General features: G+C 35.3%; 1 protein-coding gene across 1 annotated transcript; it reads left to right on the forward strand.

Annotated features, from left to right (window-relative positions):
- The first annotated feature begins 1,376 nt into the window (after positions 1 to 1,376).
- Positions 1,377 to 14,342, forward strand: LOC127186610 (sulfotransferase 1E1-like). The gene is made up of 7 exons (XM_051142869.1): positions 1,377 to 1,524; positions 3,723 to 3,848; positions 4,440 to 4,537; positions 9,402 to 9,528; positions 11,591 to 11,685; positions 13,045 to 13,225; positions 14,230 to 14,342. The coding sequence occupies exons 1-7, from the start codon at positions 1,377 to 1,379 to the stop codon at positions 14,340 to 14,342; spliced, it is 888 nt and encodes a 295-aa protein (XP_050998826.1).
- The last annotated feature ends 274 nt before the right edge of the window (positions 14,343 to 14,616 follow it).

Raw genomic sequence — 14,616 nt, forward strand, 5'->3', positions numbered from 1 at the left:
TTTCAGAGGACTTTGATAGTAAGCTCCTGTACTGTTATGTCTCTTCAACAGCTTCCAATGTTTATTCTATTTTCCCTTCTGAATGAGAATTAAGTATCCTCCTTAGGGTCTTCCTTGTTACCTAGCATCTTTATGTCTGTGTATTGTAATATGCTTATCCTCTATTATGTGGCTAATATCCACTCAAAAGTGAGTATACACCATGTGTGTCCTTCTAGGTCTGGGTTACTTCACTCAGGATGATCTTTTCCAGATCCATCCATTTGCCTGCAAATTTCATGATGTCCTTGTTTTTGATTGTGTAGATGTACCAGTTTCTTTATCCATTCTTTGGTTGAGGAATATCTGGCTTGTTTCCAGTTTCTGGCTATTCCAAATAAGGTTGCTATAAATATAGTTGGGCAAATGCCCTTGTATGGTGAAGCATCTGTTGTGTATGTGCCCAGGAATGGTATAGCTGTGTCTTGAGGTAGAGCTGTTCTCAGTTTTCTTAACAAGCACCAGATTGATTTCCAAAGTAGTTGTACAAGTTTGTATTTCCACCATCAATGGAGGAGTCTTCCTCTTTCTCCACAATCATGCCAGTATGTGTTGTCACTTGCATTTTTATCTTAGCCATTCTGATACGTGTAAGATGGAATCTCAGAGTCATTTTGATCAGCAGTCACGTTTTGCACATAAGTTTTACAGTGTCTTAATTTTACTTCCCTTTAAATACATTTATCAAACATTTGAATTCCTTTTGTTCAACTACATATATTCAGGAACAAGGAAAGATTTTGGTTAGATACCTGTCAGGACCTTTGTAAGGTGTCAGCCCATCTTTATTATTTAATGCTGACACAATCAAACTTTCTGATGAAACATGGTTATATTTTAAGACTACTTAGTATTTTTATATGCTTAATAAATTTTGACAAAATTGAAGATTATTTTCCATTCAATCATAGAATTTTATATATAGATAGATATAACATGTATATATCAAAATAAATATGTATGCGACACTATAATCTAATGTGTAAGTTATACTCTACATTGCCTTGTACATTTGCAATAAGAATATTTCTATTATGAATACAAAGTAGTTAAACACAAAGAACACACATGTATGTACATACATTGCATTTTTCTTTTATTTAAGATAGATTATTTTCTCACAAAATATACCCTGATTATAGAGTTTTTGTCGTAAAATATACGCTGATTATATGTTCCCCTCTCTCTACTAATTTTAAGTATGTGTTGCCCCATGTCACAGGTAAGAAAGAACAGACATTTAAGTGGCCTTAGTATACATACTTTTTGCTAATGTGAAAGCATTGCAAAGTTCATGCAAACTTGAAACATCTCTTTTCCCAGTATACCACTTTGATATGGAGACTCCTGTGCCTGAGTATTATGAAGTTTTTGGTGAGTTCCGTGGAATTCTATTGGATAAAACGTTCACCAAATATTGGGATGACGTTGAAACATTCTTGGCAAGGCCAGATGACCTTGTCATTGCTACATATCCTAAATCTGGTAAGTGCCTTTGCTATGACAGGATGTTGTTTTGACACATAGGAACTATAACCCTACTTTGGATCATCAATTTTTAAGAGTTCATCTGACTATCACTCATTTTCCAATAAAGAGACAGTTGTATTTTGGTGTCAAAATATTAACATAGTGCACCTTATCAACTCTATTCCACAGTCTCAAACTCCAAGTACACAATTAGTAACCTCATTAAGTCATGAATAAATGAAAAGCATTCATCACACAATTATATCATTCAGTGTAGAAGAGTCAACCTAAGATATGTACTGCATAATGAATATTTTAAACTACTGTACTTATATTATTGCTGCACATATGGATATTAAAAACCTGTCCAGAAGGAATAAAAAACTCTTTCAGACAACCACCTCCTTTTCATTGCATGCATTAACAAATGCTAATTTTATTACATGCATCCACAGATTGCAATTCTTTTTTTCTGGGATTTGCTCTCCTAATAGTTTTAGAGTCTTAAAATTATATACACCAGAAACTGAAGAAGTCCAATCTTATAGTCTCTGTCTGCTTTTTAATGGTTAGCACTTAAAAATAAATCAGTCATCTATTTATGACCATGTGACCTGATTATCCTAATACTTAGAAGGCATGAGATTCATGAGTTTGAGACCTGCCATATCTACGCTGAGGGATTCTGTATCAAATGAAATAGTATCACACACACACGCACACACACACACGTACACACACACACACACACAAACACACACACACGCACACACACACACACATACGCACACACACACACATACGCACATGCGAAGATGAGATAGAACCACTATGTCTGTGGTAACTTTTTCCTAAAGCTGTTCCTCTTTTTCTCTTCTGGCCTCAGTTCAATGGCAACACAACACTATCATCAAAATGCTTAGCCAACATATCCTGATAATTATGTCTCATAGTTGGCATCTTACTGGGTATTTCATCTTCATTTCACCACTGCATTTATTCTCTAAATAAAAATTGTCTTTCAAAACACATTTTTATGTTCTTTCTGTATAACTTTAATATTCTCTACTTAATATAAATACCAAGGGATTTTATGACTACCAAGAAGTTACCTCTATAACCTTACCAAATGTATCTCTTCAAGCAAGTTCTTTGTTTTAACCTGTGTATTTCATGCCTGTTTTCTTTTCACCACTATATAGTTATCAGATGACCCAGCTCAAAAAAGAATCTCATACTGCTGCCTCATAGGGCTCTTCCTTATCTCATGCAAGTGGTGAGATCATACTAGCAATTTATTAAACTTAAATCAATTGTCTTTTCTTCATAAGGGAACTTCATCATTCATTAAAATAAATTTATTTTTATATTATGCATGAGTGTTTTATCTGCATGTATGTACTTGCACTGCTTATACACTTAGTGTCCACATAGAAAGAAAAAAGGAAGATGTCAGTGTCTGTAGAACTAGAGAAATAGATTCTTTGAGCTGCCATTTTGGTATTGAGGGCCAAACTTGGGTCCTCTGCTTGAGCAACAAATGCCCTTAACTGCTGAACCACATTGCTCCTGTTTCATGAGGGAACTTCTCATTTAACACCCTAGATGCTATATCAGTGACAGCAGCACAGAGCATATATCCTTCCTTGTATGTTTCAAACTCTGTATTCTTGTCTGTATAACATGTTAAGAAATAAAATTATACTTTATCATTACTGATTTTCTTCTCTCTCTCTCTCTCTCTCTCTCTCTCTCTCTCTCTCTCTCTCTCTCTCTCTCTCTCATGATCATCATCATCATCATCATCATCAAAGGCCAGAAATGCAATTCATACTCTTCTACAATCTCTGAGTGAGGCCTCAGTTTAGGCACACAAACTACCAGTAAAGTCTGTAGCTGGAAAGTATGGTTGTGTGTGTCACCCAAGCTTCTCTTTTTATTCAAGTGTCCTTACTTCTTACTCATAACAGTTGAAGTTCAGAGTGTGATGAGCTTTTATAATGTCACAATTCATCATGGGAAGGTTTGGGCACATTCAGCAGTTGTTATTCATGACACTATACATTTATATTTTCTGAAGTTATTCTGGGTGATATATGTTACATATTCAAGAAAACATCATTTGAGTTTGGATGTTGTCAAACACTATTAAAATAATACTGTTACCAGCCATATGGGTTCACTGGATAATAAGGTGTGTTTAATTTTTATAGGAACTACATGGGTCAGTGAAATTGTATATATGATCTATAAAGAAGGTGATGTGGAAAAATGCAAAGAGGATGCAATTTTTAACAGGGTTCCTTTCCTGGAATGCAGAAATGAAGATCTAATAAATGGTAATTATATATTTTATTTTTAAAGATGCATACACGCATTTAAGATGCATGTATATGGTATGATAGATAATATAGATATGGTTATGTTGCAATAAAAGTAAAGGAATTTAAACAACATGAGCAAATTAATATTCTGTCATCTATATAGCAGATTCTACCACTGTAAATCCACCATAGTCCTATAGTATGCCATGGGCCTGGAATAGTGAATGATCCTAACTATTGTATGTGTTCAGGAAAGTCTTGTAATATGCCAGCATTTCCTTCTAAGTTTCCAGGAGCTGAAAATATTATATATAGTAGGAAACTTCACTGAATTTCAAGGATAGTCACAACTGTATTTATAAAAGTTTGCTTATCAACATGTCAAAAATTATTCACTTCAATTGATGAAAATGTTTGATCTTACTTTGCAGTTTATTTAATAATTTTCTTTACAGGGAGATTGCATTATTATTATTATTATTATTATTATTATTATTATTATTATTATTATTATTATGTCAATTTAAAATATGAAATAATCTCTTTTAAAATACTCATTAAAATTTATATGAACATTTTTCAAATTACCTATTATTTTTAAATCAGGTGTGAAACTATTGAAAGAGAAGGAATCTCCTAGAATAATGAAAACTCACCTGCCACCCTATCTTCTTCCAGCATCATTTTGGGAAAAGAATTGCAAGGTAACCAGAATTACATTTTATTAGACTTGCATTAAACTCTTGCCACTTTACAGATACAGGTAGCATCTAACAGGCATCTTATACATACTTAATTACTCTTTTCTTTTAACACACAGATTTCTCAACAAATGTGAGCTATTTTTAGCATAATCCCAGTTTAGATTGTATTTACACCTCTTTTTTTTTTTTGTCTTTGCTTATGATGATTCTGAAAACTAGTTAAACTCTAAGCCTTTGTTTCCAGGTAGTAGAAGACCAGTAGTGTGATTTTTTTTTTTTTTCACAAGAACTGAGTACAATCACTTTTGTAACCTCAACCTGGTGCTTAACCCACCAGATGCACTGAATAAATGCAAGAAACCTGCATTTATATCCCAGTGTATTGAATGCCTTTATTTTACAAAATATTGTGTGTGACTAACTGTGCGGCATTCAAATTAATCAGGACACGATATCCAGACAAGTGTCTTGACATAAGCATTTACTCAGTGAATGAAAGTGGCTGTTATTATCCATTTCATTGCTAATAATATACTCACACCTGAAAAACTACAAGAAAGATATTTATTTGGGTTTGTGGTTCTGATCCAGGGCAAGATGTTTTATTTGCTGATGTTTTACTTGTTTTAGTTGCCTTCTTGTGGACAAAGTTTCAAGGCAAAATACAAGTCAGCAGAAACATTACATATTTATGTCTCTAGTCTCTCTTTTCTTTAAACTACCAGCACTTAGGAGTTTGCTACTACAGTGATGTTTTCTAAACCTTGACACTGCCAAAAAGCCCAAACTCTAAGTACCAAAGTCGAATTGTATTCATTCTACAGATACACAATGTTCATTGTGAACATTGAACTTGAACGGGAATTTTGGAGGGTGCAAACCATTCTCAAAAATACCAGTTCCTGTAAGGTGCTAGGGACATAAGACACAGATAATCATTAATTCCATAGAAACAGTGTCTGAGAGTAAAGGAATAAGTAAACAGACTCTACGGGTAGTGCTTAGATCATAGAAAAGAAGACTTCTAATTTAGATCCTTGATTTTAAAAGATGAGGAATTCATTCAAACCCAGAGACATTCCCAGGAGACCTCAGGAACCAGGTCAGCTTGCCTGGAAAGTTAAGCATCCATGCTATGTAGAAGATTCAAAGAAAGTTTCTTAGGACTTACCATAGGAAAGCTGGATGTCAAGTTCAGACTTGGATATTACTTTACTTGTAGTAAGATTGAGCTGCTTTGTAGAGAAAAGGTCACACAATTCTCCAGCGCAGGCAAAGATTGGCCACAGAGTAGATGTTCTTCTGTATTCTGCCTGCTAGAGCTTCTTGATATAGTTGACACTTTCCAGATATCTGGGGCTCCACACTTCAAAGGTTCTAATGCTTTTATTTTCAACTGAAGTAACATTAAATACACACCCTCTGTATGCTTTCCCACAGAAAAGCTATCTCACAGTTGTGTACTTTCTTCAAATGTCTCAATACCACTTTTGTTAAGAGTTTTAATCGAGCCCCTTTTATTTTGTCTGAAAAGTGTGGTAGGATATTATCGCTCCATTGAACTTGCAGTCAGGTTTTTACTGCATACTGTCTTATGCCTCAGAAGCCATCAAAGGAAAAGACATAACTGAATGGATTTGGCCTTGAATTATTTCAAGATCTATTTTTGTTAAAGTATGTTTGGAGTAGTGGCTAAAAAAAAAAAAAAGGACAAAGAAAGTGATATTTAAAAAGAGCAGGACAACAAGTGAGAAAATAATTTAAGGACAATGGTTTTGAGGTTGTAATGTGGTTTAGTGGGAGGTATATGGAATAATATATGAGAAACAGGAGCAGATCTTTGATGGAGAAAAACACACAAGGTGGTGCAGGCTCCAATGTGCAACTTTGAGTGAGATGACAAAATTAAAAATTCACTTATAAAAGTTGTTAGCTAAATAAAAAAACAACTAACTATGAATGAGTAAATTAACTTGGTAAATTGGATCAACTGTGAATTTAGATAATAAAAATGCAGAGAGGGTGGAAGGGTTAGTGAAGAAGGCTTGATGTTTACATTGTTGGTTGAAATGATTGAAAAAAAAACTCCAAAAAGACATCAGAAGGAGAATATTTTTTTTGTGTGTGTACTAGGAATTCTAGAGACAGTTGCATGGAAAGTAGCAACTCCAGAAAAAAGTTAGATGTTCATTGAAGGAATAAAAAGGACTGCACAGTGAAACATTTACGATATTTAATAATATGCATTAAAGTGAGATCATAGAAATCAGATGGAGGTAAAAGTGAGAGACAACAGTGTCTCCAAGAATGTGAAGAGAAACAGTCTCAGTCTGAAATACAGACAACCTATTGAGATTCAAGGAACACTCCTGAAACAAGAGAAGAGTGGTGTGGGCAAAGGATGAAAAGTGAGAGGTCAGCTTATGGATATAAGGGTGTGTACATTTCCATTCAATTAGCAAAAAGAAGTTGGGAGAATTATAATAAGTTTTTAAAGTCTATTATGTTTAATAGCAAACTTGGTACAAAACAGAAGTATTTTTATTCTCCTTTCGAACTTTTTTGAAAATTCTTTAAACATGAGAACGAGTTTTCAAAGAATAAGCAGAAACCTTTCTTTAAAACCGTTCTGTAAATGCATGAGCAAGCTAAGGAGCTTAACTTAGCTTCTGGTAGAGAGGTAAGGGCAGACACTCTTTGATATCAGTGATAAAGGTCCTGAAAGCCTAAGGACAGAGTATGAACATAGGCTGGCAGACTTCCAGAAACTCGCTTCGGGAGCCTTGACAGTCAGCCGTGGAAGAGGCTACATCCTTTGTCTCATTTATTTATTGCTGAGAAAAATCTGAGTGCAAAAAGAGGGGGCCTTTGCCGGATAGAATTTTATTGTGCTAATGCTAGAAATGGCAGCTTCAGGATTTGCTGATTCACTGATATTTATCTAGTGCATATAAGCATGAGGATCTTCCTTTCGGGATGTAGCAGCCACTTTTGTTATTAAACAATTAAGGGGAAGCCCTCAAAGGAGTTTAGAGATATGGATTTAATACAACTATGGAAGCATAATTTTTTTTCTAACTGCAAGCAAGGAACTAGAGGGCATTTTTGTCTTTAGTATCCAAATTGTAATGTGGTCTAAAGAACATGCCTATCATCTCAGTACTCAGGGAGGCAGAGGTAGGCAGATCACTGTGAGTTTGAGGCCAGCCTGGTCTACAAAAGAAAGTCCAGGCCAGCCAAGGCTACAAAGAGAAATCCTGTCTCGAAAAAAAAAAAAAACAAAAGAACAGAAAAACTGTACTCTTGACTGAGTAATCTTTCAACTTGTTTATTTGCATTAATTTCCTTTCAATACTCTTACATAGTTGAATTAACTTAGATTTCATTATTTTTACTCATAAAATTGGGGAAACAATCCGGGTGACTCAAATTTTTATCGGTGAAAATGTCATACAAATAAAAAGTAGGAACAGACATTGACCAGTGCAAGAAATGGCACTATTACATCTGGCTATTGAATATATTTCCTAGCAGGATCAGACTAAAGGCCAAGAAGACACAGATCCATAGATCGCATCAACTTAAGATATTAAAGTATGCTTTTTTCTGTATATTGTTTATATATTTATCTTTTTCCAAAATGAATGTGTATTATTAGTTGTTGGAAAGAAGAATCTTTAAATTTTGATAACAACATGGTTGATAACCCTGCCAGTGATTTTTTTATTTGATTAATTTATTCATATTACATCTCAATGGTTATCCCATCCCTTGTATCCTCCCATTCCTCCCTCCCATTTTCCCCTTACTCCTCTCCCTTATGAGGGGGACCTCCTCCTCCTGTATATGCTCATAGAGTATCAAGTCTCTTCTTGGTAGCCTGCTAGCCTTCCTCTGAGTGCCACCAGGTCTCCCCATTCAGGGGATGTGGTCAAATATGAGGCACCACAGTACGTGTGAAAGTCAGACCCCACTCTCCACTCAACTGTGGAGAATGTCCTGTCCATTGGCTAGATGCAGAGAAAGCATTTGATAAAATCCAACGCTCATTTATGTTTAAAGTTTTGGAGAGATCGGGGATACAAGGCACTTTCCTCAACATAATAAAGGCTATATACAGCAAGCCAATAGCCAAAGTCAAAGTAAATGGTGAGATACTCAAGGAAATTCCTCTAAAATCTGGAACAAGGCAAGGCTGCCCACTCTCTCCATATCTCTTCAATATAGTACTCGAAGTTCTAGGCAGAGCAATAAGACAACAAAAGGAGATCAAGAGTATCCAAGTGGGAAAGGAGGAAGTCAAATTATCCCTATTTGCAGATGATAGTCTGCAGTCTACAGATGCAGTCTACATAAGTGATCCTCAAAATTCCACCAGAGAACTCCTAAAGCTGATAAACACCTTCAGCAAATTGGCTGGATACAAAATTAACTCAAAAAAGTCTGTAGCCTTCCTATACACAAATGACAAGCTTGCAGAGGAAAAAATTAGGAAAACCACACCCTTCACATTAGCCACAAGCAATATAAAATATTTAGGAGTTACTCTAGCCAAGCAAGTGAAGGACTTGTTTGAAAAAAATTTCAAAACTCTGAAGAAAGAGATTGAAGATGACCTGAGAAGATGGAATGATCTTCCTTGCTCATGGATCGAGAGAATTAACATAGTAAAAATGGCCATCTTACCAAAAACAATCTACAGATTCAATGCAATCCCTATCAAAATACCTACACAATTTTTTAAAGACTTTGAAAGTTCAATTCTGAACTTCATATGGAAAAACAAAAAACCCAGAATTGCTAAAACAATCTTGTACAATAAAAGATCTCTGTCAGTGATTTAACAACTTCTTTCATCCTCCAGATGATCTATCTTTGCCGGAATGCCAAGGATGTGGTGGTCTCTTATTATTACTTTTTCCTTATGATAACTAGTTATCCAAATCCTGAATCCTTTTCAGAATTTGTGGAGAAATTTATGCAAGGCCAAGGTAAGAGCAAATTAGCTTCTTTAGATTTTTTTTTCAAAAAAGGAAAAACAAAACAAATGCTATTTTGTGCAAACAACAGTAAATGAATTAATATAAACAGAGATAATATAAAATAACTATATATAAATATACAAACATAGAATTATAACATACAGACATACAATATAAGTAGAATATAAACATATATACAGAAATGAAATAGAAATATATAAATATGTGCAACCGATTAACATAATACATGTAAACAGAAATGTAATATAATATAAATATAAGATGATATAAATATAGAAACATAAGTAGAATGTAAATATAAATATATATGTAAACAGATGTAGACTCTAAGGTTCCTAAGGGATATATTATTTTACAAATTCTAAAATACTGGTGCATAAAGTGATAGCAGGATTTTGTATGTGAGGAGGATGGAAAGTTAGAGGCTCTGGGCATTCCATATAATGCCAACAAGTAAATGCATTGGTTCTAGTGTGAACATCAGTGCTGGTAGTTTCCCCTCTATAAGTCTGAGAGTTAGTGTGTCCCTCCTCTAACATACATTTTTATATCTTCAAAATGTTTAGAACATGTTGTGACATGATTGAACAAAAAGTGTGTGAGGGTGTAAAAGCATGGCTCATTTCTTTCCAAGGAAATTGCCAAGGACATAAACAAAGTCAGATATAGGCATATACAGTCATTCTGAATAGCGATGAAAGTCTTGCTTATTCTTCTAGGTATGCAAACTGGATATTTCCATTTTGAATTCACTGAACAGTAAAGAGTTTCTTAAGCACTTTACCATTCCATTAAAATTTTGAGTAAATAACTGAGTGTTTATATTTGAAGACAAAAGGTAAAAGAATAGTTTAAGCTTTGTTAAATAATGTATATGAAGCCAGGTATGGTGGCCAAAGACTTTAATCCCAGCACACACGTGGCAGAAGCAGGCAGATCTCTGTGAGTTCGAGGCCAGCCTGGATTACAAAGTGAGTCCAGGACAGGCAGGGCTACACAGAGAAACCCTGTCTTGAAAAACCAAATAGAAAGAAATTTCATAGGGATAACTGAAAGAAAATTTTTTATCCATAGAAGATAATATTGCTCATTAGATCTGTGGCTGCAGGAAAAAATATAATCTACAGCATCTTGAAGAAAATATACGCCTCAGGATTGTCAAGATTCTCCTTGAAAACAGGAGAAAATAATTTATATGCCTTAAAAATGGCGAATTCAATCATTGTAAAGTCATTGTGGGTCTTATCAAAAGAAACTTTGCTTATAGTATCAAAGCACAGAGAAAGGACACAGTGGGTTAATGTCAAGTCAAGACTCATAACATGTTTGCACTGTTTTGTTAGCTTTGGATTTGGTAAAGCTGTTGTGTAAGGACAATAGAAGAAAAGGTGGCAGCATTTGCCACACCATCCCTACCATTGAACCCTTGGAGCAAGAGGGATTGGAATTGTCCCTAAAAGAACACCTTTCGCAATCTAAATTACTAGTCTTATAGATAATGCTCTCATGTTTACTATTCTCTGTCTCTCTGTCTCTGTCTGTCTGTCTGTCTGTCTGTCTCTCACTCTGTGTATGTGGGTCTGTCTTTCTGTCTGTCTCTCTTTTTCTCTCTCCCTCCCTCCACTATCCCTGCTTCTCTCTGTCCCTCCCCCCTCACACAAACAAATAGAAACACAGAGATATACACAGACATGAACAATGACACACGTAGCTACACACACACACGCACACACACACACACACACACACACACACACACACACACACACACGGACACATGCATCAGTATAAAATATGATCTCATTGCACTAAATTGAGTTGGTTTATCTTTGTCAACATCATCATACATGTCATGATGATAAAACCAAATAAATGTTTCTGAAGATGAAGCTAACAATTTTGTGTCATTATTGTGCTTCTTAATAAGTGGAGCTGGCCTGTTAGTTTTAATTCTACGATCCTTTTGTCTTTTATTAATGAATTGAAAACTTCTGTCAAGCTTATAAGATGATTACCTAATGTCTTTACACCTTTCTTCTTCTAATTTCAGTTCCATATGGTTCCTGGTATGATCATGTAAAATCTTGGTGGGAAAAGAGTAAGAGTGCACATGTGCTATTTATGTTCTATGAGGACATGAAAAAGGTAGGAAATGGAAAACATATAAATATTCTAGTAATTCTTAAGATAGGTAATTAGGAGTTCAAGCCATATTTGAGCAGAATAGCAAAGATTTGCCTCCAAAAGAATAAAAAAATAATTAAATAACGATGTGACAGTGAAAGTGAAAGTGGATATAGTCATTGCTATGTGAGCTTGAGTACTGAAGTCCCTCAACCTTTATTCAGATCCCCAGTCCTTTATTAAACCAGGTAGGTATGGAAACCCACATCTAATCCTAGTGCTATAGACGCAGGCAACGTAAGCTCTGGGTTGAGACAGCCTGTCTTAGTACAGTAAAGTATAGAGCAAAAGAGGAAATTGTGGGGCCCTGCTCAAACTGTGGCACCAGCCAAGGACAATACGTGCAGTAAACTTCAAATCCCTACTCAGATCTAGCCAATGGAGAGGACATTCTCCACAGTTTGGGTAGAGAGTGAGGACTGACTTTCACATTACCTCTGCTGCCCCATATTTGACTACGTCCCCTGGAGGGGGAGGCTTGGTGGCACTCAGAGGAAGGATAGCAGGCTACCAAGAAGAACTTGATACCCTATGAGCATATACAGGGGGAGGTAATCCCCCTCAGGCACAGTCATAGGGGAGGGAAATAATGGGAAAATGGGAGGGAGGGAGGAATGGGAGGATACAAGGGATGGAATAGCAACAGAGATGTAATATGGATAAATTAATGAAATATAAAACAAAACAAAAACAAAAACTAAACAAAAAAAGACCCTGAAAAAAAAGAAGAAATTATATTACTATGCATTTCTGGCATTCACACTTGAACACACACACACACACACACACCACACACACACACACACACACACACAGAGAGAGAGAGACACACACACAAACACACACACACACGCACATATGCACATGCACATGTCTATGGAAAAATAAATAGAGAGGAAGGAAAATATTAGGAAGAAGTATTTTACTAGTTATCTCATTTAGTCCTATAAGCTTTTAAAATGTTTCCTGTATCTAATTGTGGATGAGGAAGAATTGTTCTAGAATAGTTTTTTTTCTTCATTATATATTCAATTCCAATATGACCTGATAGAAAATAATGCTCCCTATCATTTTTTCTTTTTTTCTTTCTTTTTTTAAATTTTATTTTATTTATTTATTCATATTACATCTCAATGGTTATCCCCTACCTTGTATCCTCCCATTCCTCCCTCCCTGCTATTTTCCCCTTACTCCCGTCCCCTATGACTATGACCCAGGGAGACCTCCTCCCCCTGTTTATGCTCATAGGGTATCAAGTCTCCTGTTAGCTATTCACCAATTTTTGTTACGTTGGTTTTCAATCGCTTTGTTTCTCCCTAGGATATCAGAAGAGAAGTGATAAAATTGATCGAGTTCCTGGGGAAAAAGCCCTCAGAGGAGCTTGTGGACAAAATCATCCAGCACACTTCATTCCAGGAAATGAAGAACAATCCATCCACCAATTACACAATGATGCCAGATGAAATAATGAACCAAAAAGTATCGCCTTTCATGAGAAAGGGTGAGAAGAGAAAGCCATGTGGCTCTCTGTTAAAAGCTCTAAGCTGCCATGACTTATGCAAAAATCTACTCAAGGTTATTCACCCTGCATAACTAGCACACGCTTTCCTCACAACTGTTAAATTTTGAAGATTCTTATTGAGTTATCAATTGTGCAGAGGATTTAGACACTGTTTATTAATGCATCAAATACCATATTTACTAATAATGAATACCTGTTTCTTGTTTATCCAGTTTAAGGAATATTGTTTAGTCTCGGCATCAGTATAATACTAAAATGTGTCAACTGTCATTAACCTGCTCTGTGCATCTTGTGTGTATACCGTACACCAAGTACATATTACCTCTATAGATTATGATTTCTAACTTGGAATATAGCTTTATTATCTCATTTTGAGATGAAAAAACAAGTTCCTAAAAGTCACATTTTCCTTCTACAAATGACAGAACATATTAAATACTAAATGATTAAGGTAGGAATTAAAAATAAGTATATTTATCAATAATATTAAAAACACAATGAAAAGAAAATTTATTTACATAGGAGCCTTACCTGGGAAAATTACAGTCAATTTGTATACCTGAAATTTGAGATTTTTTTTATATAGCATTTAGGCAGCAGTGTCATTTATGTAATTGGATACAAAAGCATAAGTGTGGATTTGAGAGAGATTTATCAGCACAAAGATGGTATTCAATAATTTAATAGTCATTACACCACGGATCTCACCGTAGAAGTCCTGATGTATGAGAGAAAAATCAAAGAAGGAAACTCATCTGAAGTAATATAGGAAAGAAAGGGTGAGCCAAGTAAATTTTTGTCAGGACAACAAAAACAAATAATTTATCTTTCTAAAAATCAGCAGTGCGGTCCTTGAATATTTGATTGGGAAAACTGCATATTAGGAGAAAATGTTCACATTATTAATGAAGTAGATACAAGATAGTGAACTCCCACAGTTCTGGTTCAAAGAGCTGATGCTGTTTCTGTCTGTGTTGCCACAGGGATTGTTGGGGACTGGAAGAACCACTTCACAGCAGCGCTGAGAGAGAGGTTTGAGGAGCACTACAAACAGCAGATGAAGGACTGCACTGTGAAGTTTAGAACAGAGCTCTGAGACACTTCCTTCTCTTGTATCCGAAACCGGGATGTTCTTCCAACTTATCCTGCAGTTTCTCTTGCTTTGCCTTTCAGTAGAAGTAAGAGTCTATGAAAGGCTGACGGTTTAATTTCGATCTGTTTTTCAAACTCTCACGTCAATTTAATTTCTGAATAGTTTGACGGCAGCAACACATTTTCTTATATATAACATAAGCATTGTCCTCAAACAGCATTCAAATATTTCTAATAAAAATAATTTGATGTCTCTATATTTAAATATCCATGCATTC

Source organism: Acomys russatus, unplaced genomic scaffold (assembly GCF_903995435.1).
Source record: "Acomys russatus unplaced genomic scaffold, mAcoRus1.1, whole genome shotgun sequence".
NCBI classification, from domain to species: domain Eukaryota; kingdom Metazoa; phylum Chordata; class Mammalia; order Rodentia; family Muridae; genus Acomys; species Acomys russatus.